Below are 27,888 nucleotides of genomic sequence, written 5' to 3' on the forward strand. Positions count from 1 at the left end.
TCAGCCTTTGAACATCCTGGTATCTAATCACACCCCTCGTCTTGACAACAGAAGAAAACAATAAACATGATCATGCATGAGCTATTAAATGATTCCTTTTAAAAATGATAAACATTGTTATGTCACATCTGATTCGGTTTCATGTTATTGTAGATTTCTATCTCAGCTCTTCACCCTTTTCCTTGGCTATACAGCCGGGTGAGTCCTAGGTGTTTGAATCTCAAAGCAACCAGCTCTTTCTGTTGATCTTCAACTGATATAAGAATGCTACATGTTTTTCAGCAAATCACATTTCTGTGACTTGAGAATATAATCTTAAGACTTGCATAATAAATAACATTTGATTCTAACTTTCAATGACATAAATAAAATATGATATCATGTCATAGATACTTGGCCTTTATTCATCATAATCAGTTTTGTCTTAGAGAGGGACTAATTGTTGATATTTTAAACGAAGATGATTTGCATCAAAATCTGGAACTGTATCTTATTGCTATAATATTCAAAATGCAGTAATATCTGATAATAAAACATATTGCAATACTTTGGAAATGGACAACCACATAACTAGGTAAAATTTGGAAATAAAATGGAGTCTTGCTCGACGCTAATATTTAGTTCTTTCACGGAATTTACTTCAAGCACAAATCTCTGTGTGATTATCAATCACGTCTTTAGTATAAATACTAATGAAATGGCAAATCATTGCAAGGAAAAACATAGAGTTATTAGGTATATATTGCAGTGATATCGGGTAGAAAAATATGGTGAGATATCGGGTAGAAAAATATGGTGAGATATTGGTTAGAAAAAATATGGTGAGATATTGGGTAGAAAAATATGGTGCCCATGGTCTCTCACGGCTTCATATTATAAAGAAGTATTCGAAAACTTTTTGGCTTCCAAGAAGTCGTAACTCAAAAGAAAGAACTTGGCTTTTTGAACGCCAATATGCCAAATGTACATTTCGGTTTCAAGTAAAGACTTGAATAAATAAGGAAAAGAATTTGAAAGGTTACAAAGCAAAAGAATAATATAAACATATTTATTTACTCGGACGTAAATATATTTTATTAACATGGCACATATTAAATGTTTATCCAAAGTCTTACCTTATAAATATGTATATCTAAATACATGTTTCTTCTTGGAAGATTTATTTTATCTTCTTGTACATGCATTTAAATGTATGTATTAAATAGATAAAATCTTGTATAAGAATAATATTATGATATCATCTTTAATTTATATCCATGTGTACGTACATAAATATGTATTAAAATGATGTGGTGGAAAAGTCAACCAAAAGCCAAAGTTAATATTTTAAATGTTTATTTAATAGCTTATGTGTGTCTAATGTGTGTTTCCTGTTATGCAGTCGCTAGGTCCTCAACCATGATGATTTACAATTCATACCTATTTGCCTAGTGATGGTGATGATGCTGTGCCCAATTCTTTTCTGACAATGCTTCGACCCCTTTGACTTGCTTCCTACAAGGAAATTCTCCACAGTTAAATCATATTACCATAACAAGTTATTAATCACGAATAATGATAATGGCTAACCACCTTTTCAATTCCATGAATTCATGATAAATAATCAACTAGCATGTTATCTTCATATGAAATCATAACGACTAACCATCTTACCGTTTCGTAGGACTATAACAAATTTAACTGTCAATTGACTTCATGTGAACCTCAACAGCTATATGAACATTTTAAATTGAGTCGAAAATTGGGATGTAACAAAATTCATCTCTCTTTTTATTATTTCTGTGTTGTTGTAAAAAACCCTTGCCTCATGCTTTGTGATCCCTCCCAGGTGGTATTTGAAACGAGACATGCCCCCACCAAATAACACATTTTATGCAAATCACAGTATTAAATTTGGGTCCTTCAAAGCAATATTTCCAAGCCTTATCTCTATCCCCTTTAGGATGCATGCCTACATATCCAAAATGGACATTCATCTATTGGAGCACTAACACACCTTGCAATTGATCGAGTTGTGGATGTATCCCTATTTGCCATTTTAATGAAATTTCAATCTACACATACAAATTGAAACAACAAATTAATATACTTTATTTTAATAAATAAATTTAGCAAACAAACTAAATTAGTTTAAAGCTTTAAATAATTTTAAACTGTGTTGGACCCTGAAAAAAAAAAGTGTCTAGGTTTGAGACTTTAAAGAAAATTTGAATTTCTTGAGAAAAAATATGAATTTTTATGCAGATTGCTAAAAATTGGTGTTATATCTTGTTCATTATGCTCTAAAACAATTTAGAGTACATTGGAAATGTTTTTAAAGAGTTTGTATAAACTTAGATGCAACCAAGACAAGACAAATGATTTCAAATATAATAATTTGAAAAACTTACTTTGAATCTGTTTTCGCTTGAAAACTCTATTTGAGTCTACTTCAAATCCACAACAGATTGCTCTAAAACATTGCTAATCATGTTTTTTCTCCTTCAATCTGTTTTTTCCTCTCCCAAACACCACTTTGCAAATTAGAAAATGTCAAATGAATGATTTTTGTTTTATCAGTCCCTATTAGCAGACCGGGCTGATATTTTGGCAATTATCGCTAAAATATCGATGATAAGTTGAGTTTTTCTCTGCGATAAAATCATAAAATATCAGCGATATTTTGCATGATAAAGTTACCTATATTATTTCCGGCTGTAACGTATCGCGATAGGTTGTCTTACCAACAATATTTTGATCTATAATCTGTGTAATAGAAGATAAATATTCCCTTTGTAAGTTTATGATTAAGGCCATTCTATTCTTGAAAAGTCAGTGGGGGCCTAATGCCTAATGTGTCTTCTATAGATGGCATAGAAAAAATCATATTTGATATTTAGGTGAACACTACTGTAAACAGAAAGATATATGCGACATGGTTGTTATTAATATTTTGGCGTATCAATTAGAGATCTATATATTGGTGGAGGAAGAGTAATTCATGGCTATTGGAAATTAATATTTCAAAGTTATAAGTTAATGGGATCTTTATAAATTCAGAAATCGAAATATATATATGTTATTTCGGTGTGCGTGAGAGCCAACTGCATATTATTGAGACATTGGGTCTAACCATTTGAACTTTATTTTGTATTAGCTAAGTTGCTGGTTCGGATTTGGGTTCAGATGTGGGTTCGAAATTCGTTCAAGATTATTTTGGGCTGGGTCCATACAAAAACGAATGTTTTATATATATATATATATATATATATATATATGTATGTATGTATGTATGTATGTATGTATGTATGTATGTATGTATGTATCTATATGTATGCAACAGAAAATAAGTTCATACACTACTATGATAATAGTAAAGCAACATAGCAGTATACACCATATATATATATTAGTGTTTTAGTCCAAATAGCATATGTTTTCTTTTTGTAGCCTTTTTAGCGGTCTATTTTAGGGTTGGAGGATTGGACTGACTAAGATGGACCAAAAAAAACTTTAACAAAGTAAAAAAACTCCATTTTTTGGTAATATTCAGCCTGGGTTCTGCTGCAAATTTGGCAATTTGCCATAGAAACTGCAAAAGTTGTGTCGGGTTCGTCTAACAAAATTTGGACAGACTTTTGCAAGAATGGGACCAGACTTTGGGCTTGCCAAGTAAGGATTTGTAACATAGTGTATCATGTGTAATTACTAATTCTCTCTCTTGGAGGAAGCTCATCAACGGATGTCTCCTGGATGACAACATTTACCTGTCTTAGAGTCAGAGACTTCATAACATCATATCTAATTTCAGCACTGCCATATTACTTTGTGAGATCTGTTGGTATTGCTGTTATTTGCAAATGGGAGTATTGATAGAGCCGTGTCTTGCTGGTTAACAGGGATATATTTGTGGCAATGGGATATTGTATTGGCTGTTGTTTCAGACATATACAATAGGGCCAATCATTATTGAAGATCAAACAAATTAACTCTTGCAAGTGGATTCAGCATCGAGTTCATTGATACACAGAGGCTGGGCTGTCTTTCTGAGTGTAGGATCTTGTAAATTTAGCGAAGACTCTTCAACAGAATCTGCTCATGCCGTTCCAGAGGTCAGACCTGCTTATATTTCCTTCTACGTTCTGTGAAAAAAAGGGCAGAGTGGTTCTTAGGAATCCGTTAGTATACAGCAAGTTGCAAAGATATATAACAATCCTATGGAATCTTTGGGAGTCTTTGCATTTGTAATGCATTATCTATTTCGTATCTCCATTTGGTGAGGGGATGGGATTATCAACTCCAAATTGGTAACATTAAACCTGGAATAAATAACATTTTTTTTGGAGCATAGAAAGCATTGCCCCAAGCTAATTGCCTGTTGAAATGTCTAAATGATGAGTACATGTAAAGTGTTTGATGAAATGTCCCTAAAGAAAAGTGAATGTTTCCGACTGTTATGTCTATGCAAGTGTTTGACATAATACTTTAGCTATGTGTGTGGGATTTGTGATGTAGTTTTGGGTCAAAACTAGCAGGGGTTCTTATCTTATCTTACTATCTTGTAGCATTTGCACTAGTGAAACAATTCAACTCCATCAAATACTTGCAGGTTTTCATTCCTTTCAAGAACTCGAAAACATGTAGATAATCCTCTCAAACACATTGGTGTCATTCCTCTTCCTTGCTTAATTTTTGAAAGCTTCCTTTCATCCTTATTTGATCAACATCATTCCTTGAAAAAAACAAAGAGAATTATTTGTAGGAAAATCATATTAAAACCTGCGTTCTTAAGAATTGAAATGATTCACATCAAAATATTGCAAACAATTTGTAACTTTTAACTTTCAAGTGCCTGAAATTGTTCACATTCCTGTTATCACTTCACATGCTTTATTCTTCTTGCCACAATCAAAGTTTAGAAAATATCTAGTTTTGCATCTACAGATCTGATTTTAGCACCTGGGGTTTCTTGCATGGCTGATCAATTTGTTTCTGTTTAGCGCAGTGGTCACCCTTGATTTGCTCAATTTTGAGAGTTTAATTTGTTAAGATAGCGTAATATTTCTCCTAGAAACATCGTAATGTATTTACCTATATTTTGTAAACTCTGTTTTCAGTATTGAATATATGATAACAATGGGTTGATGGGGTTTCAAGGATTTGGCAAAAATTGGAAAAAAATTGTAGCATCTTTTTACCTAGAATTTTTTTCTATAACTTTTTTTTGACTCTTTTAATGATAAAAATCATTTGGAGGTTTTTTGTTAAAATGTTTGGTGAGTTTTTTCAAAGGAGTTTTTTGTGGGCATTTTTTTAAGGACCTTTTCTGAGGGTTTTCTATTCATGTGTTTGAACTTTGAAGGGTCATTTTTCCTCAGAACCTCTGCTGGTTTATTCTTCAGGCCTTTATTTAGATTTACCAACAGCAAATCTGATTTTTGTCTATTTTTGAGCTTGTGTTTGGCTAGAGCATTTTAAATGGCTGTTTTTTGGGCAAATATCAAAAATTTCTTCAAGGGTTTTGCATTGGGAAATCTGGACCTCCGTCCAAAGAAGGATTGCATGCCATTTTTGTGTAGTTTGGGTGCAATTTGCTTTCATGATTTCTGATACATTTTTTTATGTGAAACTTTTGCAAATCCTAGTACATGATGGCTAGGATTCAACGAGGCTTTTTCCTTGTTTGTTTTGACATATTCAAGTTTTCCTTTTGAGGGTTTGAAAAAACCCATGTTTTGTTGCATCGAGAAAAGTCATGACAACCACCCTTCTTGAAGGTTTCTGCTTGATTTTGTCAAAATTGTGACTTGTTCTTGCTCTTTCAAATCTACCTAGCTCCTCAGAACTTGCGGCTAGGGCTTTTGTGCCAATCAGAGGCAAATCGATAGTAATCTTTTGGTTTCCTTCTGCCATGACCTAGGTTGTTTTGCATAAATGAAGATGTTTTTTGTTTGCTTTTCTTAGTTTTGTCATAAAAAATATATGTTGGTTTTTCTATTTTTTTCCATAAAAAAAAAAGTAGTGGTGGGTTTTTTGAAAAAAATTAGGATGAGTTTTATATTTTTTTTCTTAATTTTTTTATTAGGTGTCAAAGTCTTCTCTCAAAAAAGTTATTGTAGGTTTTGATTGATTTTTCTTTTTAAAGACCGTGTTTGGTTTTGATCTCAATTTTTCTCTTTAAAGATCATCTTTGGTGTTTTAAATTTCTACTTTTTTCCCCTTTCTTTTTAAAAATGATTTTTACATAAAAAAATTACTACAAGGTTTTAAAAATTTTTCCGTAAAAATTATTGTAAGGTTTCATAAATTAAAAATTTCCTCAAAACACCATTGTTAGGGTTTTTTGTATTTTTTCCTAAACCAACTTATCATCATATCAAGGGTTTGGTGATTTTTTTCCAAAATATTGTGTTTTCTTGTAGCTGTTTTGGACCACTCCTAGAGTTCCTAGTGTGATTGTAATGTCCCCACTACTAGGGTTAGCTTGGGACAATTATTATCTACAAAATAAATGTTAGAATTAAACAATAATAAATCTAAACTTACAATTCTACCCTCTATTTTAATGTCAGAACATTAAATACATCTCTATATTGGGTTTCCTAACCCTTAGTTATTTTATCGTCTTTTGTAGAGTACACTCCTTAAGGTTTACATATGCATATGTTAACATCATCATAATATTTTGGCCATCATTTAATTCTCATCTAGCCATTCATACAGGGTTACTCATCTCTCACATTGGCAAGAAAGCCATTTATACGAGGATCTCACTTCTAGCACTAATACTATGAGGATTCATTATTACTCATCTAGCCATTCATACAGAGTTACTCATCTCTCACACTAGCAAAATGGCCATTTATACGAGGATCTCACATCCTGCAATGGCACTATGAGAATCCATCTAGTCATTCATATAAAAATGACCTCAAACTCTACATTGGCACACAACCATTCACATAGAGATGAGTGCAGGCCTTATATTGGCACTATCCATTCATATAGAGTCGAGTGCAGTCCTTATATTGGCACTACGGATGTTTTAATCAATTACTTAGATCCACAAGAAATTATATTAATATCTTATAATATATCAATTAACTCTTTATATTTAACAAACACAATATCAAATAATTGTTAAATATAATTATATAAATTTCTATTATTTACTAAATATAAATCTTAATATATTATTTTAAATTTATATTGATTTTAAATGTAATTATATATATATATATATATATATATATATATATATATATAGCACAATTCTTTATTTTTATAATAATGAAATAACATACTTTCTTATTTCGTATAAAGATAAAGTAACATATAAATGAAACATATTTGGTTTTTTCCACTTTATAATTCTTTTTCCATTTTATATATAAATAAAACATATTCATACCTTTCTATATTCGTATGTGCTTCACCTTATCCTTTCAAAGGAAAAGTATATAATCTCTTAAATTACTGCTTACTCCATTTTATTCACTTTCCACTTCTTTTAAGTTAATTATATTTTCTACTTGGCATATGTAGGAGATCAGCCTTAATTCCGTGTTTTAAGAAGATTGAAGTGTCTTTTCTTTTTGTCTTTTTTTATAACACCTCTTCTCATTTGATGGTTATATGAATGTCCTCCATTTCAATATATCTTTTCTTCTTATATATCTATTATGAGACCGTAACTCATTAGTCGTGCTGCCTATATTCTAAGGATGGAGATTCAATGCATCTCTTTATCTTATATGTTAATTATGTTTTGTTAATACACTTGTAGTCAAATATTTGGTCCACTACTTACATATTTATATTTATCAATTATATATATTTGATAGATAATCGGCTGAAGCCTAGATTATTTATTATTCATTTTATTATTAATTATCATTATGTGTTAATCTCGAGTTGATTCAAACCCAAGACCTCCCCGATGAGAGGCTTGCAATTTATCGATGCGTTGTAGGATCCTGCCTTTTTATCATTTATATTTTTGCATTCATTGGTTAAGATTAGTTGTTTACTAATAGTTGTAATGGTAAATGACATTATTTATTATTGAACTTTCAATGATGAATATTATTATTATTTATATAGCAACTTTATGCACAATGTGGTTTTTCTTTTAAAGACGAAAGAGAAATAAGAGAAATAAGAGAGACCAGAGAGAGAATTTTCATTGACATATTTGATATCCCTTGAGCACAAAATACCTTTATAATTTGGGTGTACATTGCAATCAGCTCAAAGATAACATAACACCCTCAAAAACAGATAGAGATACTAATTAATAGCAACATAAAATAATATTGATATGATCTTAAGCTATTGCAAATCGAAACCATGTATGTAGTTATCAACACCTTGTATTAACAATGCCTGATACCATTACCTCGATCAAACCATAACCAAAATCTTCCTGTCCACAAGTGCCGATGATGTCAGTTGCTCTGTTTGCGTACCCAAAAAGATAGTCCAGTCACCACGAGAACTGCAACTAGTTCCATTGCATATAGGAATGCCCACCATTTATGAAGCACACGTCAGTAGAGAATAAGGTGGGTGTCGAGCCAGCTGGAAGAAGCAGCCAAAAAAATCCTTAATCAGCACCTGCTTCAGATGAACATCTTTGAACCACCATGCTCTGCTCCAAAATAAAGCCAAAAATTAAAACCCACATCCAGTTTTATTCTTCCATGCAAAATTTTACATATTATTGGCTTAGTATTATTGATGTCTATTAGTATTATTAATATTGATTAATGTTGTCTACATGTATTAAGTAAAGAAATGATAAATTCTATATATTTATATTGTTTAATATTAGGTCATTACAGTAATGGTCTGCACAATGGTTTGCCTATTTTTTCACAGAATTGTGGCTGTTCTTTAAAAGTGGTTCCAGTTTGCTGATTTTCTCCTCAAAATTATGGTTTCAGATTGAGAAGTTGTTCTCGGTGTCTCTGACAAGGGACAGTCTTTTTTCAAACATTAGTTTGGAAGCATAGTAGTTTGTAAGGGATGGTCTTAGCAGCAGACTCATTTGCAAATCATTTTGGAGAGAAGGGGACAGCCTTTTCTATGCATGCATGAATAGAAGGGGGCAGTATTCTAGGCATTTGTGACTAAGAGGTTTGCAAATTACGTCTTTGGTAGGGTTGTTATTGAACTGACCATTAAGGGAGGGTCCCAAATAATTGTAATGTTTCTTTAATGGTCATCTTAGTTAGTTTAGGTATTTTATATTTCCCTCTTCCTTTTACGTTTGTTTCTTTTAGAAACATTTTAATGTAATTGCCTTTACATTGTAAACTTTGCTTTCATTGTTGAGTATACAATTACCGTTGCATAATCTTTTAAAATTCTTGGTGCTTGATAATCCTTGCCCTCACATTTGCCTCGATCAGATACATTGAAGGTGTGCCACTGTTTTGCTTTTGATTATTTGAATTGTGTTTGAAATGCTTTCCTTTAACAACCTTATACAGCATCATAAGGTTTGATGAATAGTCATGTCTATTGAGTTGAGGAAGGCTGACCCTTATCATTGTTTTGTTGCCTATTAATTTTTCAAAAGGTCAACATCCTTTATGGGGGCGATTTTATGCATAAGCTTGAAATGCAAGGCTTGATAGGAGGACGCAAATTGCCATTTTAGCTGGAAATGACTTTAATCCTCAAGAAGGTTCTCAATAGAAAGTTGGAAATGCATCTCATGTTTGGTGGAATTTTTGACAACAAGCTTGAATGAACAAGATGTTTGGCCAACAGGGATAACTTTAAGAAACCCCTCCCAGGAAAAATATGTAAAATGTTGGCGAATTCAACATTTTATATGCATGAAAAATTTCTAATTGATGGCGATTTTTTCATTCGAGGCAAGGGAGAGATTTATTTTCTATTGGCGAAATTTTCCTTTCCATATCAAAATTTAATAATAGCTATGGCGAATTAATTTTATTTTTTTTGGTACACAAATAAATGTAGGCGATTTTTTTTGTTGGTCATAAATATTTTTATAATGTAAGAGGTGAATTAATTATTTCATATAACACAAAATATTAATATAATTGGATAATATGTCGGTTTCCAAAGAGAGATTATTTATTTTTTTGGTGAATTTATAGTCACAAGTGGTCCATGGCCCACATGCCAAGTGTACATTATATAGTGTACTTGTAGAATGCTAATCCATTAAGATTCAATTAATAATGTACCCTTTTTTATTGCCAATTTCGTTGTCATCACTTTTAATGTTGTCATTTTATGGTGAAAGGAATTAATTTGGACCATTGATGCAATATAGATCAATGGCTTTAGCTCTATTTCGGGCCCAATTTTAAACGGCATACCATAAAATCTAAATCTTCCCGGAATTAGGACATGTGTCCCAAAGACTAAAACATAAAATAGTTGCCTAAATAGGGATAATTAAAGACATATGTCAATAAAATGGTAGGCGATGCTCAACCCGAGAGAAAATGTTATCTTATTTTAAGGGCGAAATAATATTGTCCAATAAGAAAACATTACGGAAATGTTGGCGAAAATTTTAAAATATTTGTGTTTTAAATGTAGATTACATTGGTGATTGGACCGAGGTTTGGGACCAATTATGTATAAACTAATAAGCGATTAACCTTGGATTTTAACCCAAATTATTTAATATCTTGGCGACATGGTTGATCCCATATGTAGGTTTTATTAGCTAAATCGTGATTTCCCAAAGAGACGGAATAGCCAATTGGCGAAGATTCGCCACTAAAAATATCGTTGTTGGTCAAAATTCTGACGTCAAGCTGTAAATGAGCAACATGCAATCCGATTTCATCTCCAAAGTTGAACTTATTGTTTCAAGTCTCACTGCACATTTTCTCAATGGTTGATCAATTAAATCTTTGTCTTTATCATTTTAAACTTTGAATTTCTTCTTGTTTCCTAGGGCAGATTTGAGACATGGAGCTGGAAATGATTTAGGATTTGGGAAAATTTCAAATTTTATATTGCAAAACATTGGGTTTCTTAATTGACTTCACACTTTTTCTGTTGAAATTTCTTCCTTAACCATCAAACTTCAATTTTAACAAAATATTTTGTTCCGTTTCATTTGACCTCAAAATTTTGATATCCTTTGAGGGTGGGTTTAAATAGGTAAATTGGAAATTAATTTTGCCTTGCGAGTATATTGAATGACAAGTTGGGAATCATTTTATTTTCATAGATTTTTGGATTTGATTTTGTGTGTTTTTATCATCAACGTTTCAATTGTTGGATCATATTCCGTGATCCCATCATTAGGATGAAGAAAAACGTCAAAGGCATAATAGAAGGTAAGTTTTGGAATCAGATTATGTAATGTCCCTGTTTTTGGCAAGTCTATGCAATTGATGGAGTTAGCTCATCATGGCGACCATCATGGGTTGATAGGGTGTTTTGGCTTAGTTGTCGATTCATGAAACGAATATGAATCGGGTATGCGAATCGGATTCGTGGATTCGGGATTTTGTTTTCCCCAGTAATGATCTGTGGAGGATTTATGTATATAAATATAGATATAGATATGTATTTATATATACTAAAAACTAAGAGAAATCATTTCATAGTATGAATTTATGATTCTAGTATGCATTTATGAATCTAGTATACTTGATAATTGATCTATTTTCATGATTATAAAGAAAATTAGAACATTCACATTCATGATTTTATGTTTTTGTGCCTTGTATTGCTGTGGATTCGTGCTTGGATGCTTGATTTTGTCTATGGATCCGTCGGGATCCTTGGGCCGTGGATCCTGACAGATCCATAGGTAGGATCGCAGACCCTACTCGGATCCACGTGTAGATCTGGACCCGGATCGGACTTGAATTTGGATCTGGGGTCCAATACGTGAATCTGGTGACTAAGTGTTTTGGGGGTCCCAGTTGTGGACTTACTATTTTTAGCAAGTCTATTTTTGGCAATGTAGTGGGTGGCTTTGGGCAGTTGGTCGTCACATGTAGTAAATAAGGTTAATAATTGGATGAGCTCTTATTTATCGAAAAATTATCAAGTTGCATTATTATAATTAAATTTATATTATTAGAATAATGACATTAAGAGAGATTTCTAAAAATTCTGTTGGAAAGTTTCAAGTGTTGATTTCTTTTAGGAAACTTCCACAATTTTTGAAGTGGAGTTTTTTAAGGAAACGTTGGCCAACGAATGATTATAAATGAGAGCTCATTTCATTGGGAAAAGCATGCTTGAATATATAATTGCTTTTGTTTCCTGTGTGGCTTCTCTTGAGTTTTGAATTGTAAGCCCTTGCTTAAGTATAAGGGTTTCTGAGTTTCGGATGATTGTCTGAAGTCTGGGAGATTATTAGTTGTATGAAATCACTATACATCAGCAATGACTTTAGACAATCGTCGGAAACTCATAAACCCTTATACTTCAGCTAGGGCGTACAATTTAGAACTCAAGAAAAGGCACAAAGGAAACAAAAACAAATATATATTCAAGCGAGCTTTTCCCAATGAAATGAGCCCTCATTTATAATCATTCGTTGGCCAAAGTTTCCTAAAAAACTCCACTTCAGAAATTGTTGAAGTTTCCCAAAAGAACTCAACACTTGAAACTTACCAACATACTTTTTAGAAATATCTCTTAATGTCATTATTCTAACAATATAAATTTCATTATAATAGTGCAACTTGATAATTTTTTAATAAATAAAAGCTCGTGCAATTATTAACCTTATTTACTATAGGTGACGACCAACTGCCCAAAGCCACCCATTGCACTGCCAAAAATAGAAATTGCCAAAAATAGACTTACTAAAAATAGTAAGTCCACAACTGGGACCCCCAAAACACCCTGTCAGTTCACGAGGGTTGCTATGATGAGCTAACTCCATCAATTGCATAGACTTGCCAAAAACGGGGACATTACAGATTAAGACTTGTGTGGAATTTTAAGAGTAAGCTGGAAATGAGCAAATGCTAGGTTGGAATTTCTAATAGGAGCTGGGAATGATTTCAGACCCGTTGATTTCCACTTGAAATTCATTTAGATTTTGTATTTTCATTTAAGAATTTCACTTTCTTTGCTCGAAATTTCCTTTCTTTCGATTTTTCATTTTCACTTCTTCGAAACCTAACTTGCAAACAAGAAAACTCACCTCCAATCCAAATATCTTACAATTCCAAAATTCTTTGGATCTTCAATAGTCCTCTTACACCTCTTGGGTGGAATTACACTGTGTACTTGGAAATGGACATGTTTTCTCCTCTTTTCATTTGTACTTATTTGAAGTTCTTGTATTTTTTGACTAAGGACATATAAATTTTCTCTTGGCTTTAGTTAACTATTGAGCTTTGATTTCCACCTTATCATTTCCATCTTAAATTTGGATTGTGATGGCTCATATTTCCAAATTGCTTCATCTTTCATGCTCCTTTCACCTTGATAACTTCTTCATATCACCTTGACAGCTCCTTAACTACTTTCTTGACAACTTCTAATCTTGAGAAACCCATTACGATTTTGCTTTCAATTTCTTGATCTTGGGTCTAAGACCAAGATTAATGACTTGTTCACTTCCTAAGGAGAAGACTTCAAAGCCAAAACTAAAACCTAAGCAAAAGAGTCGGTCCCCATTTGCAATGGGATGATGTGGGAAAAGGTCACAACAGATACCTTAACAAAAGTCTGCTTAATGTTAGCCCACATATTAGATAGTTTTAGGATTTTATCAATCTTATCAAATTCAAAATAACATATGTGCTCAACTTTGGAGATATCCAAATATGCAGTTGTACTCATTCATACGTGTGAACGAACAGAGACAACCTTAACAATTAGCTGTTCTTGGATTGATATCTACCATTCATATGACATCCCAAAATTGACTACAAGCATATAGGCTCTAAAATGTTTTGTTGAATTTGAATTAATAGTTTGCTTTATATGTAATATTAAGCCTTTTCATTGAGCTTAACATTATGACACTTTTTCTGATATGGAGTACCCTGAAAATGAATGCATGTTTCTAGTGTGATGTCTTTTACCATAGGTAAAACAATATTAATAGAAAACATGATGTTACACGTTAACCGTGTAAGTTGCATGAAGAATAGCATGGTACTCGATGTTAGGGCCTGAGGTTTGGTTTTTTCATACAGTTAATACTTGCATTAAATATTGGTGAATTGACTGTGAGGATTTCTGCATTATGTTATTTACTTAAGCTGATCATTAGAAAATAATTGCATTGCTTTTTATGTTTGATTCCATAGTGTGCATTATGTGATTCATGTGAATAATATGAAGAATAGCACAGTGCCCATTAAAGATAAATGCAATCTTCAAAATGTCAGGTCTTAGTCTTTCGAGTTTGATTTTTTTCATGCAGGTAATACTTGCAACAAATATTGCTGAATCTTCTGTGACAATTCCTGGGTTGCGTTATGTTATTGACTCATGTCGATCATTAGAAATATACTGGAATAGGAGCATCAAAAAAGATGTATCAAGGCTGGTTTGGGTTTCAAAATCTCAGGTGTATATGGCATTCATATTTTCTTTTCCATATTATATATATTAACATTGGCATTGAGGAACCAATAATCTATGTGGAGGGTGTTGTTGACAACATATTTTTATTGGTATCTTTGTTCAAATAGGCAGATCAACGCAAAGGAAGAACAGGTCGTACTTGTGATGGGGAAGTTTTTAGATTGGTTTCACGATTGGTATATGATAGTTTTGATAAATACGAAACACCTGCAATGCAAAAACTATCATTGAGGAAGCAGGTCATTATGATCAACTGTGCTGAATCAAAAGCAATAAATGATCCTAAAGGTAATGATGCCCTGAACATTTTTTGTGAACTGCAAATCAAAGATAACTTTTTCATTGTAAATCTTTCTTGTGACTATTTTCAACATGTAATTTTAGCTAAGTGAACTGCAATATTAATGGGCAGAGACTTCACTACTTTTCCTTTATTTTTGAATCTTTACCATATACTTTGGATATAATAACACTTCCTGGTAAACATATATTTTATTTGGCATATTCAGAATTTGCAATTATCTGTGGCTAAGTTACATGGGGTGAGATAACTGCTTTTTAACAATGTTCTGAAAATGATCATTAAGCTCTCTGTATAAGATGTAATTCTATTAAATATTAATATTTTTGTACTAAGAATGCAGGGAAAATGTTTCTAAATTTTGGCTGCTGTCATTCATATACAGAGAAGCTTATTGTGTTGTTATAGAGTTTTATCAGAATAGATCTAACACTTAGCCATTTATGTTGTCTGCAATGAAATTTTACTCACTTTTGGCTTGGATCTACTCTTCACCACATATATCATTATATGACTCTAATGCAAAGATAATGTATTCTATATTTTAGAGATTTTGTGCTAAGGTAAAATGAACCATGGCAATTTTTTTTTTGCAGATCTAATTTAACCTATTTTCTTACTCACAAGAGATTATTTCACAGCACATCCTGGCACAGTTAATATCTGGGTTTCATATTCCACTACACTCTAGAAATCTCACACTGTAATGTGCCCAAATGTTGGTGCTTATTTCAATATTATTCAGCTTAGTGTCCTATTCAATTTGTGGTGTCTTTTGGAGATCATTCATGACATTTTGATTCACACTTGCTACTTTGTAACTCACTTGGATGTTTTGCAGCTTTGGTCATGCTAACTGTTTATATTAAGTCATTGAGGTGATCAATCGACATCATATCTATACTTAGAAAGTAGATAGATTATTCTGATAAGTTCATATGGGAAATTATCAGGGGTTTAATTATTTAAGTCAAATTATTAAAGTTATATCCTCTTAGACACAATTGTGGGCGGAGTTTTAGGGGTAAATGTCCTACCAGAAGATACCTGGAAGAAGTTGGGACTGTTGGTTATCAAAATCGCTGGTTAGAAACCTACGAGCCTTGCCTGCTCGATCCTGGGTATCTAACTGATTTTGGCCAACGTGACAGGATTGGATCAAATCCTCTGTGCTTTTGGTTCTGCTGGACCAAGGCCTATTTACCCAAATCCAAAACTCAGATGCAAGATGTATTATAGCATATTACAACACAAAAAAAAATTCCTCAACTGGCAAGTGTCAAGGAAAACTTCTAGATTGCAATTAATAACTTCAAACTTTGATTACTTATTAGAATTGTACGCTGCTGAAAAAAGAATTAAGACGAATTATTATTAAAAATAGATTCAATCTCTTCAAAGAAAAAAGTTAGAAAATTGGCAGCCTATGTGTTGAAAATGATGAATAAATTAATGATCAGTGCCTAATTATAATGGGTAATAGAGTCGAACATATGCTTCTTACATACAACTTAATTACGTGAATGATATTTTATTTGTTAATAACTTAATTATTTCAACGCCACGAATTATCACTTCTTTATATATTCAAACTAATCTGCCATGATTTAACCTTTAATTGGACACAATAGATACAAATAGAGGAAAGATTATATATCCTACAATATTCGTATTTATCAAATCTGAAAAGCAATGGATAATTCTATGTACCTATCAAAATAAGGAATTATAAACAAATAATCATCACAGTCATAAAGGACGATCTATACATATTCTCACTCTAAAACAAATTAAATCCTTACTGATATTATTGCTGAATGGCTTGTATTGAAGACACTAACATTCGGTGGTGCTCTATTCGATATAGCTCAATCTTAGACAATTTTAATGCTTATGTTCAATAATTTACAATCTCCGACTGGTTTGCTCAATAATCCAACAATTTCTCTCTGAGAAAGTTCAAAAATATGCTTGCTTTACAATATATATGCAGGAAAATTTCTTCAATTAATATGGGCTCTATCGGTCTCTTGTAGACTTCATACTTCTCTTATTTATACAAGATGAACAGACACTCATGCCTTTTCCAAAACAAGGCGTCTTTTCATAAAAAATAACTACTCATAACTCCCCTTCTAACAAACTGTGAGCACGATACTTTTAATAAAACACAATACATTTCCAAACTATCGAAATAATATCTTTGTCTTATTAAACTTGTTGTAAAAAACTGAACCACCGCTCCAAAACTCCTTCGTGCTTTCCTTCTCAACACCCAGAATGATTTGTCAGAGTTGCGAATTGGTTAAATTACTTTGCATGGGACTGTGCAAAATAGGTTGTATCTTGAAAATTGGTCTTCCCATGGCGATTCTAAAATGCCAATATCCAAAATTGCTTAGGAATAGAAGGAGCCCTCCACCTGGTGATAAACTTGGATTGTGTTATCACCATCCTTACAATATTGCAGGTATCGAATAGCCTGACTACAATGATTCTCAACCTCTGTGTATTCTCGTTGGCGCTCAACATATGGCAAACTTAACCCACAGATCACTCCAGCAAAGGATGCGCATATTCCCGCATACAAATCCCACTCTTTTTCGTGAACACCTGGGCTTGCACACTTCATAAATGAACTCATTCTACCTCTCGTGAGCACACTTTGTATACTTTCTTAAAGCCATTTCATAGTCTCCTTCAGAAATAATTCGATAGATAATGTTGGAAGAGCTTTTTGAGTGATGATCTGTGGATTGTCATTTGAAAAATCTGCCTTTCTCCATATTTTATTCTATACCTGCAAGATAAATACAATATGTTAGATACAGACAAATTGTATCTGATTCAAAATTTTCTATACACTCTAGCCACAAATGAATTGGCTATCTTCCACATATTTGCGCCTTCTCACATCAAAACTTCCAGTTTGGACTCTGCATCAGTAAATGATACTTTTACATGTATTGGCCTTGATAAGTCTGAAATCCCGCTATTACTGCCTTTTAAACTGTATGAATAGAAATCTTCTGATCCAGAATTTCTCTCTTTCAAAAGAAAGTCGACCATGTCTAAGGAACTGTTTGAGGAAGAAATAAGATATGAGATGCCTATCGGCATGCCTGATGACTCTGCATATTCCTTCTCCTTTTGACAAATTTGACAAGGGACTTCAATCCAAATCCCAAAATCTTCAGATTGGAGCAATTTGACCGGAGATGCAGGTGTACTGGTGTTAGACAACTCCATTCCCCCTTTGTTTTGAACATTTATGGTAGAATCACAAGCAGTCTTTACCCTTGGCACCTGTGATATCATAAGCATGGCTTGAACGCTTGCAGACTAACCCTCTCCTGTCCATGCTGCATCTAACGTATCAGAGAGATTAGGCAAGACCTGAAAATGTCCCTCTACAGACACAGTATGCATTTCGTGATCACCCTCCGGATCATCCTGGCTATATCTACCTTAGTTATGGTGGACAAATCCCTTGTACAATGATCCAGACTTTCCAAAATATCCTCTTTAGGGGTTACTCTGTTCAATGTCACTTCATCCTTGCAAATGCAGCAACGAACATATGAATTACATATTTAAATAATGGCAATATGGAGCAAAACTGTGGCTTCTCCTGAATTCACATGGCCTTGGTAAGATCTCCTTAGTTTTTTCATCTTACTTGCTCTTTGCATGTGTACGGATACCTCTACACTTTAATACCATTAATGCTTTCATTTGTAAGACTTTGCCCTCTAAAATCTTCATATAGGCATGCTTGATCAAATTTTTAACATGAGAGCTCAATTGTGTTTTTTCAAATGAAAGCAAAATTAAAGTTCCATCAGGGATGACCGATGTTGTGGCCACTCACGTTCCAATTGCTAATTGCAGACCAACATGGCATTAAGCCTCTAGGGGTCCTGATGGCACAACCAGTGACTATTGGAACACAGCGGTTCTTGCTCGACTTTGTAGTCATCCCGCTAAAAAGAAGGGGATATGACGCCATTCTGGGACGAGGATGGCTCGTACAAGCAAAGGTTAAACATGATTGGAAGAAGAATATGCTATCAATGCAGAGCAGAGGACGGAGATTCATTATTGATTTACACACACAAATGGTGGGAGAAGAAGTCGGATCGTCCGATTCAGAAGGAGAGGATGAAGGGAAGAAGCAAATGGAACCGAATGAGGAAGGAGTCCTACGGTTGGAAGGTGGATCGAAGGATGACAATCTGGATTTGGTAAATGGTCTATTTCACTGGCAAATAGAGGATTATGAACTATTCCAAAGCTGCAACATACTAACGATAGAGGAAGAACCCAACGGGGATGGATTTCCAAAAGAATTTAGGAAAATAAAAGAAGGTAACACACAGTTGGATGTAACACCTACACATGTGTTCAATAAGGAGAAACCTTGGCCTGCATGTTCGTATGGACTGGGTTTGATTGAAGGAGCAAATCAATGCACAGAGTGAACCATACGGCCTCATGTCCATATTGATTAGGGAGCAAAGAGAAAACAAAGTTGTCAGAAACACTAGAAAGCACCATATGGCCATACGGGCACACTGAGAGGAAGAAAGCACGGTATGGCAAGGAGAAATAAATAAATTGGCCGTACGGCTAAGTGGTAAGCAAATTGGGAACAACCGTATCGAATCACCTTTCAGAAGACTGTACGAAAGCATTCAGGAGGAAGGAGTCGTACTTTTCACAGCCGTATAGTACAAAAGAGACTACAGTCGTACAGTAGATAGTATTGAAAAGGAAGAAGTTGGATAGGAAGTTTTGAGGGAGGGCCGTACGAATCCATACGGAGGCAAAAACAACAGAAGGCTTCCAAAACAAGTTCGTACGAGGAAGCAACTGACCTAACGGTTTGCAATCTATCTTGCAAAACGACAAAGAAGTGATAAGTATGCATTCAGCCAGAAAAAGGACTTGGAGAAAGAAACTGGACAAGGATTCAACCATGAGTCGAAATATGTAGACATTGCCTTCAAGAGTGTGGGTAAGTAGAAAAGACAAGGGGAAACAAAGAGCCAAAGTGCAGAACCAGCCAGATGTATATCTAACACCGCAGAACATAGCATTCGAAGGGTTGAATGGGTTGGAGTGCAGAAAGTGGTGGAATGAAAATCTCGATGACAACCTCGTCAAAGCAAGCATACAAAGGGCACAGTTAGAGTGGGCAATCCAGATGCCAGTCTTTTGTATTTGAGATTTCGAAGGCATTCTCTATACCATGATTGAGGCATAGGATAGGCATTCCCGCAAGAGTTCTTTTCCATACTTGGGACAGGACTTAGTGGTATCATTCCGGCCAGTTGACTTCACTAGGGTATTCAGCATACCAGGGGCGAGACAAGGAGGAAAGAAAATTGACGAGCCAAAAAAGATGGACAAAGAGAAAAAATTGCAGTTGGTGGAATTAGTGTGCGGGGATCTGATGCAGCATAAGAAAGATGCCCTTACCAACACCTCGAGGGGAAGAGGGTTGCAAAAATCAGACATCAGGGAAGGCCATTGGAGGTGCCTCATGGACTTAATAAAGAGTCGACTTACAGGGTCAAGTAGGGCGTCAGACATCTCTTTTCCGCAGGTCAGTATGATGAATGGACTCATGAACGGGAGGGTTTATGACTGGGCTTCTCTATTGGCCGCACACATGGATGAGTTCATGACATTGTAGCATAAAACATTTTACATGCCACACTATGCCATCAGATTCTTTTTGGAGGCGATTGCAAGGATGATACCGAATGGAAGGCTTGAAATCCAACCAAGCCCAACAGTATTTGGTGAGCCTCCAATAATATAGTGGAGACATTTAGACACACCTGGAGGGTAGAAAGCCGTTGGTCAGAAGAGGATGCGGCAAGAGATAGATGAATCTGGAAACACGGATAGTTGCCGACGGGAAACATCTTTTGAATAGGACGACTTAGAGGAAATGGAGGAGGTGGAGCAAGGTGAGGAAGAGGACGAGGAAGTCAAGGTGATCACAGAACCCCACTTTGCTTTTCGCATCAGTTGATGGCTGCACCAGTGGTAGCTACGCCATCTCTTACAACACCGCATGTACACACTATAGCAGATGTTTACATTCCGGGGTTTGGGCAGTTCAGACAACCAGTGGTGATGACCCCAGTCACCCTAAACCCCAGACCACGACCAGCAGTAGGAGCATCTTTACAGCCAGTGGCCGCCCAACCCTCAGGAAACCGAGGGACAACATCACTGACAAATACACACATGGAGACACAACCACAACCAACGGTTCAGCCAGAGGAGGGGACGCAAGAACTGGCAGGAGCACGGATTACCCTAGTCAGCAACATTGAATATGCCTCAGCCACATCCAATAGTAGAGTTGACAGCCATGGAGGGAGGAGATAGTCAGGGAAGGACATAGGAGCAGGTCCTACTAGAGATGATTGGGACGGGTGCAGTAGTCACAATAGCCGATGCATTTTTGGATGATGCAGTAGGTGAGGGTGCTGATTTGAGCATGCCTGAAGCAGAGCACTAGGTGCTAGCAGCCGTACAGATCAGCTCATTGAGTCGTGCGAGTGAGTATCTGAGAGGGCGACTACTTCCCCGTCTTTCAGGAGGCCCTTCTATTTAGTCTCCCATGAGAGAGGACCTACAGTTAGAAGGGATATGGTTGAATAGCGAAGTTGTCGAGGTCCCTTCATTGCCAGAGGTAGGAGATTAGAGTACAATAACATCAAAGAAAGTAGAAAGGAGGGTACGGACGGAAGGTCCTATACCAGCAGTAGAGGAAAAGGATAAGGATATTCATTCTTGTCGTATTGACATCATAGAGAAAAGCAAGCTCCTGACAGAGTTGGTGCTCACAGAGAGACGACGGGCAAAGGTTGGGCAAGAAGCTTGGGAGGCCGCAGAAAAGGCTCGGGAGGAGATGGCCAACCGAATTGCCACCCAACAGATTGCATGGGAAATAGAGTGAACAACATTGTTAGCACAACTTGAGGAAGTTACACGAGGGAAACAAGAGGTAGAAGAACAACTTACAACAACGCTATAGGAGAAGGAGTCAACAAAGAAAGCTCATGACCGGAAAGAAGCTGAATGCCAAGAGGCCACAATGATGCTGAAGGAGGTAGTGGAAGAGAACTCTTTGATCAGAGCTGATTTAGAGGTCCATACCGAGCAAGTGTATCAGTTGTGATGAAACCGATCTATGCACTCAGGGACGCATCCCTCTATTTAGTATCTATGCATTGATGTAATTAGTTGTAATTTTTGAGTTTTGTTGTATTGTCGTTCGGAGATGACTTTTTTTTTGGGGGGGATGATGTTGTTGGTAAAATCTATATTGTAGTCGATGGGTAGAATAGTATCCGAACGCGCGCGCGACGGTTGAGCCACCCCTTCGGAAAGGTATATGTACACCATCTGGAATGGACTTTGTAATGATCATTGTAATCAATCATATTGAATATTGTAGTATCTTCTATATACATGCAAATAATAAAAGGAATACTGCTGTGTTACATGTTCTTGTCTATTGTCTGCATGCATTAATAAACTATTTACCCTGTATGGTAAACAATATTAAGTATATTAAATGACTTTATGATATGGTAACATAATGATAAAGGGGTAAAAGTGTATTTAAGTCATATTCATAAAGTGACTTTGTAAAATGACAATATAAAGTCACTTTATTTAATAAAGATCTCCAACTTGTTTGAGAAGCTACTTCACTAGGAGGAATTAAAGGTAAATAATGATTTATCCCACATTGAGCATCGTAGTTCACTTGGAGTTTGAACAATCTTTGTGAACAAATCTTGTCTTCCTTCAAGAGCATGTTATGAGAATGAAATATTGAAGCTTTCTCTTCTTGATGTAATACAGTGACTGGTTTGTCATGAGGATGGAAACTCTTGGGACTAAGAAGGTTCAGACAAAAACCCTTGCCTTCAATGTGAGGTGGATTTACTTCAGAATCCATCATTAGAGTTGATTGAGTAGTTTTGAAGTGAAACCATTGGAATCTTGGATTGTGATTGAAAGCCAGAAAGTTTAAGGGCTGAGAAAATTAACTTGCTGGAAGTCTGTGGAAGTTGTGAGACCCTTCAAAGGTATTGGACGGTCAGATGTTCTGGAGTTTTCATCAGCAAATAAGTACACAGCTGAAGGCATTGTTGGATATTAGAAGATTCCCAACTGGAAATCGCTGAGGATCATTGGTGGAAGGGCGTTGTAATGGACCATTCGAAATAATTCCTGCAAGTTCTAAAGTTCCCTTGAGGAGTGAAGTCTTTTGCCAACAAAGATGTCAAGAGATTAACCATGCAATGATATTATTAACATAAAGTCTGAAATACTTTATTGAATTGCCTTGCATGAACAAATACAAAACATGGGTCTTCCACAGAAAGTAGCAAAAGGAAAACCAATAAACTTAAAAAGTTAAGGATTAATCTTCCAACTCAACTACCAGATCATTCTGAACAGATAAGAGATGTTCCCAACAACATGGAAACAGTAAAGAAAAATAGCAAACACAACTGTGGTACCGTGTGATAATAGAAGAGGCACAATTTAGATGGTGACTGTGATAACAATCTAGCCCAGACCCTGTCTGTGAAAGTGGTGGTAACTCTGCAGGTTCCTGAACTTGGTGATGCATGATAACCAGTTTATATGCATGCTGGGTTAATGGAGCGCTTTCCCTGAAGCTGCGATCACCCACACGTTCTCAGCTACTCACAGATCTTGGGGCAACTGTGCTATGCAGAATGCAATCTGCTATATCCTGTACACGGACAGAGATTAACTGCACAGGTCACAAGAGTGATCCCGGACTCCCCTTTCTCCTTTCAAGACCTCCTGCAGCAAAGTATATCAGGTAAATACCATAAATGATGACAGAGCTAGCAAATACTTCAAGATATCCAAACAGGGATGTTGTCCTGTCTGAAAGAATAGAAGGGGCTACATTCTTCAGAGTGGCATGATTGATACCTTAGCAGAGCATGGTGTTTTTCCCGTTCCGAATGCCTTCCTCTCTCCCCACGAACCAACAAAAATCATCTCACCCCAAATGCATAGGAAAGAAGCATTATATGCACCCGACGGTTAGGTTGTGCGACTATAACTGACGTATGATGGAGCAATCAGGTAGGAGATGACATGGGGGAAAGCCAAATGAGATGTGGGGTCAAGGCCAAGGTACGCACATGCTGGAGGAAAGTAAACTGAGGTGGAATGCAAAAATATGAACTCTATTAATATTTTCACCCTCATGGCATCCCTTGCATACTAACTTAAGCCTATTGGGGTGTAAAATAGAGTACGAAGAGGCTAAACTGGAGAAGTTGAATTTAGGCGAAAAGGACTAGACTAAGGAAATCTTTATATGAGATGATTGGGATCCTATTTTGAAGGCAATGACATTCAAAATATTGCTCGAGTATAATGATGTGTTTGCTTGGAAGTACAAGGACTTAAAAGGAGTGCCACTTGAACTCTGCATCCATTGGATACCTTTAGTGCCAGGAGCAAGACTAGTACAAGGGAGACCTTATCAGATAAATAAAAACTATGTGGCTAAGGTTCAAGAGGAGATTACGAAAATGTTCGAGGCAGACATAATATTTGAAGTGCAGACTAGCAAGTGGGTGTCACCAATAGTTATATCCTTGAAAATAGATCGAAATCACATCAAGATTTGTGTAGACTTCAAGTACCTAAATGCAATAACTATAAAAGATCCCTTCCCAATTCGCTTTACAGAGAGTATCTTGGAAGAAGTGGCAGGATAGTTAATGTACTTCATGAACAGGTTTTCAGGATACAATCAAATCAGCATTGCCGAAGAGGATAAATTGAAAACCACCTTTGTAGTGGAAGATGCAGTATATGCTTATAACAGGATGTCATTCAAGTTGTGTAATGCATTGGCCACATTTCAAAGAATTATTCTTCACATATTTGATGGGATGTCAATAGGCAATTTCAAGGTCTTTCTTGATGACTAGAAAGGAGTAGCACCTGAAGGTTATAGGAGAATGCATGGAATGATGTAGAAGGGCGAAGTTAGCATTAAACCCAAAAAAATGTCGGTTCATGGTTCCCCAAGGCAGACTCCTAGGTCAGATAGTGTGCAAGGCAGGCTTGGAGATGGACCTTGACAAAATCAGAGTCATTGTTGACATGGAGGCTACCACAAATGTGACGGGTGTCAAGTCATTTCTAGGGCACATGGGATACTATAGGAGATTTATAAAAGGGGTTTGTAAAAGTATCCTTACCCTTGGAGAAATTAACAAGAAAAGGGGAAAAATTTGCATGGGGAAGGAACCAAGAGGAGGTGTTTTAGGAATTGATGAGGAGACTTGTGGGAGCTCCAATCCTCATATATCCGGACTGGAATAAGGCATTTCATGCCCATGTGCAGGCACCCAACTATACAATAAGCACCACTTTGGCACAAATAGGAAAGGAGGGACTGTACCAACCGATGTACTTTACTAGTAGATTACTTTCAAAAGTGGAACAAAATTACAATACTACAGAGAGAGAAGCTCTAGGTATGGTCTATGCAGTTTTGAAGTTTAGACATTACTTATTAGCCTCTCTTTTTACATTTTTTGTAGACTGTCAAGATCTTATGTATCTAGTTAACAAACCTATTATCCAAGCAAGAGTTAGCAGGTGGCTAATCCTCCAAGAGTTTACCTCTAAAATTATAGTCTGGCTAGGGAAAAGTCATGTGATTGTAGATTAGTTATCCATAATAAAGTTAGGAGAACTTGCAGGAATGTTTCAAATTGTAGTGCTCCCACAATGGTACGAATTGTCTAGTACTTGTCCGTAACTACCTTTCCTAGAGAGATACCAGTGGGTTAAAGAAGGAATATTGTATTAAAAAGAAGAACATTCCACCTGATTAAAGGTTATTGTATGAGATGGGGCCAGACGAGGTGTTAAGGAGATTTATGAGGGAGGAAGAGATTCCTAGGGTCCTTGCTAGAGGACATACGGGACCAAATGCTACATCTTGGAAGGTACACTTGGTAGGACTCTCATGGCCTTCATGTTGATGCTCGGGAATGGGTTCTCAGTTGTGATGCATGTCAGAGAGCAGGGAGACCTCTCAAAAGAGACTTCATGCCACTATTTCCCTCACAACCACATGAACTATTTGAGCATTGGGGTTTAGGCTTTGTAGGCCACCTACCAACAATACTCACAGATGTAGATATATAGTGGTTGCTACAGAGTATCTTACTAACTCGGTGGAGGCAAGGGTGCTCTTAGACGACATGGCAATAAGTACGACCAAATTCCTTTATGAATAGATAGTGACTCGGTTTGACATACCCTTGCGATTCACAAGTAACAAAGAAGTGCATGTTCTCAACCAGGCAATCCGTACAATGTCAAGTGAGTACAAGATTCTCCATTCTCTTTCTAGTCTGTACTACCCTGGAGCCAATGGCCAAACAAAGGTCACAAATAAAGTCTTGGTAACCATTTTATATAAGACTTTTGGGGTGGAAAAAAGGAGATTGGGAGGAAAGACTTCCAATAGTCTTATGGGCTTACATGACTATTTACAAGGCCACCATTGGGTAGACCCTTTTTTACTTAATGTATGGGCAGGAGGCGGTGATGCTAGTGGAATATATAGTACCCAGTTTAAGAATAGTAGTGGTACACATGCTAGGGGATATGGAGAGCTTAAGAGAACGACTAAATGCCTTAATAAAATTGGATGAAAGGAGGACTATGGCTCAGTGGGCTACAAAAGTGGTACAAGGGAGACCCAAATTTTGGCATGATAAACATTTGAAGAACATGAATTTTAAGTAGGGCTGGCTAGTACTCGAGTATAATGGGGAAGATGAAATAAAACCGTGCAAGTTCAAAACAAAATGGGTAGGACCATATCGGATAATAGAAGTAAAGAACAATGGAGCAATAAAGTTGTCTACCTTGGATAATAACCCCATAGAAGACCTAGTCAACGGGTCTAAATTGAAACACTATAAGAAAAGGGGGAGCTGAGTTTTATCTATTGTATATGCATAAAGGAAGACAGAGACAAAGGAAGGAAATTAAAAGAAAAAGCTAAAGAAAATATAGTAAACCCTCACTTTGGCCCATTATATAAATCGGGTTGGAAGGAAAGGGAAACATTATACCAAGGGAGACTTGATGTTCACTAAAGAACAAGAAGGTATAACGTGACGAGACGAAGTATTAGCGTGCATGTGCGGAAGGCTGGAAAAATCGCATCACGAAGGGAAGTATTCGCAATAGGCAAAATTGGCGTCTAGAGTGACGTACGACGGGCTAGGAGGAGAAATGAAGCACGATTGACAATTTGGAAAGTAGGAGGGACTTGTATGAGCACTAGAATCCGTTCAAAGGATGTAACTGGGCTCTAAGTACGGGTAGGGCATCATAGAGTTGGAACACAAGTGCGAACGGGTTTTTGTACGAAGATTATCATTGCTAGACAAGTATGGGCTGCAAGAACTAAGAGTGTCGTACGAGCTAGAGGTACAACATGCGTCGTATGAACTTCAGGCACAAGGAGGGTCGTACAAAGACAAGATGAGGAAAGTCGTACGAGGACGATATGAGTATGAAGGAGTTTACCTATAAAAGATGTGGAAGATGGCGTATGGATGACACCCTTCAAGTCACATGGAATCATTAAAACTGGCTGCCATACTGACTGTAATAGAGTAGAGGAGGAATGATACAAGTACAACATCAGGAAGATCAAACCGTACTCTAGAGAGGTGGTAATAGATAGTTTCAAGGGAAGTTACCATGCAATGGTTAAAGGCACAAGCACAATTACAAATAATCACAAAATGGTAAAGACAATTATTGGAAATCCAAGCAAAGGACTGGTAATCAAAGTCTTATAGGTGAAGAAAATACAACAAATGGCCAGCAAGAAGGACAAAGGGAAAAATGGAGATGATATCACAACTGCCAACATCACTTTCAAAAGTGTAGCAAGAAGCAAATGTCGGACATGG

At 35.9% G+C, this 27,888-nt stretch overlaps 1 protein-coding gene across 3 annotated transcripts in view; it reads left to right on the forward strand.

Moving 5' to 3' along the window:
• LOC149557122 (zinc finger (CCCH type) helicase family protein) overlaps window positions 1–27,888 on the forward strand; it is a 289,450-nt gene that overhangs the window by 150,303 nt on the left and 111,259 nt on the right. For all 3 annotated transcript variants that reach the window (XM_089831842.1, XM_089831844.1, XM_089831843.1), the window contains exons 6-7: window positions 14,381–14,527; window positions 14,652–14,832. In XM_089831842.1, the coding sequence (XP_089687968.1) occupies window positions 14,381–14,527; window positions 14,652–14,832 (328 nt within the window). The remainder of the gene's footprint in view (window positions 1–14,380; window positions 14,528–14,651; window positions 14,833–27,888) is intronic.

This window comes from Cupressus sempervirens, chromosome 5, assembly GCF_028749045.1.
Source record: "Cupressus sempervirens isolate cs-2001-9-10 chromosome 5, ASM2874904v1, whole genome shotgun sequence".
Classification (NCBI taxonomy): Eukaryota; Viridiplantae; Streptophyta; class Pinopsida; order Cupressales; family Cupressaceae; genus Cupressus; species Cupressus sempervirens.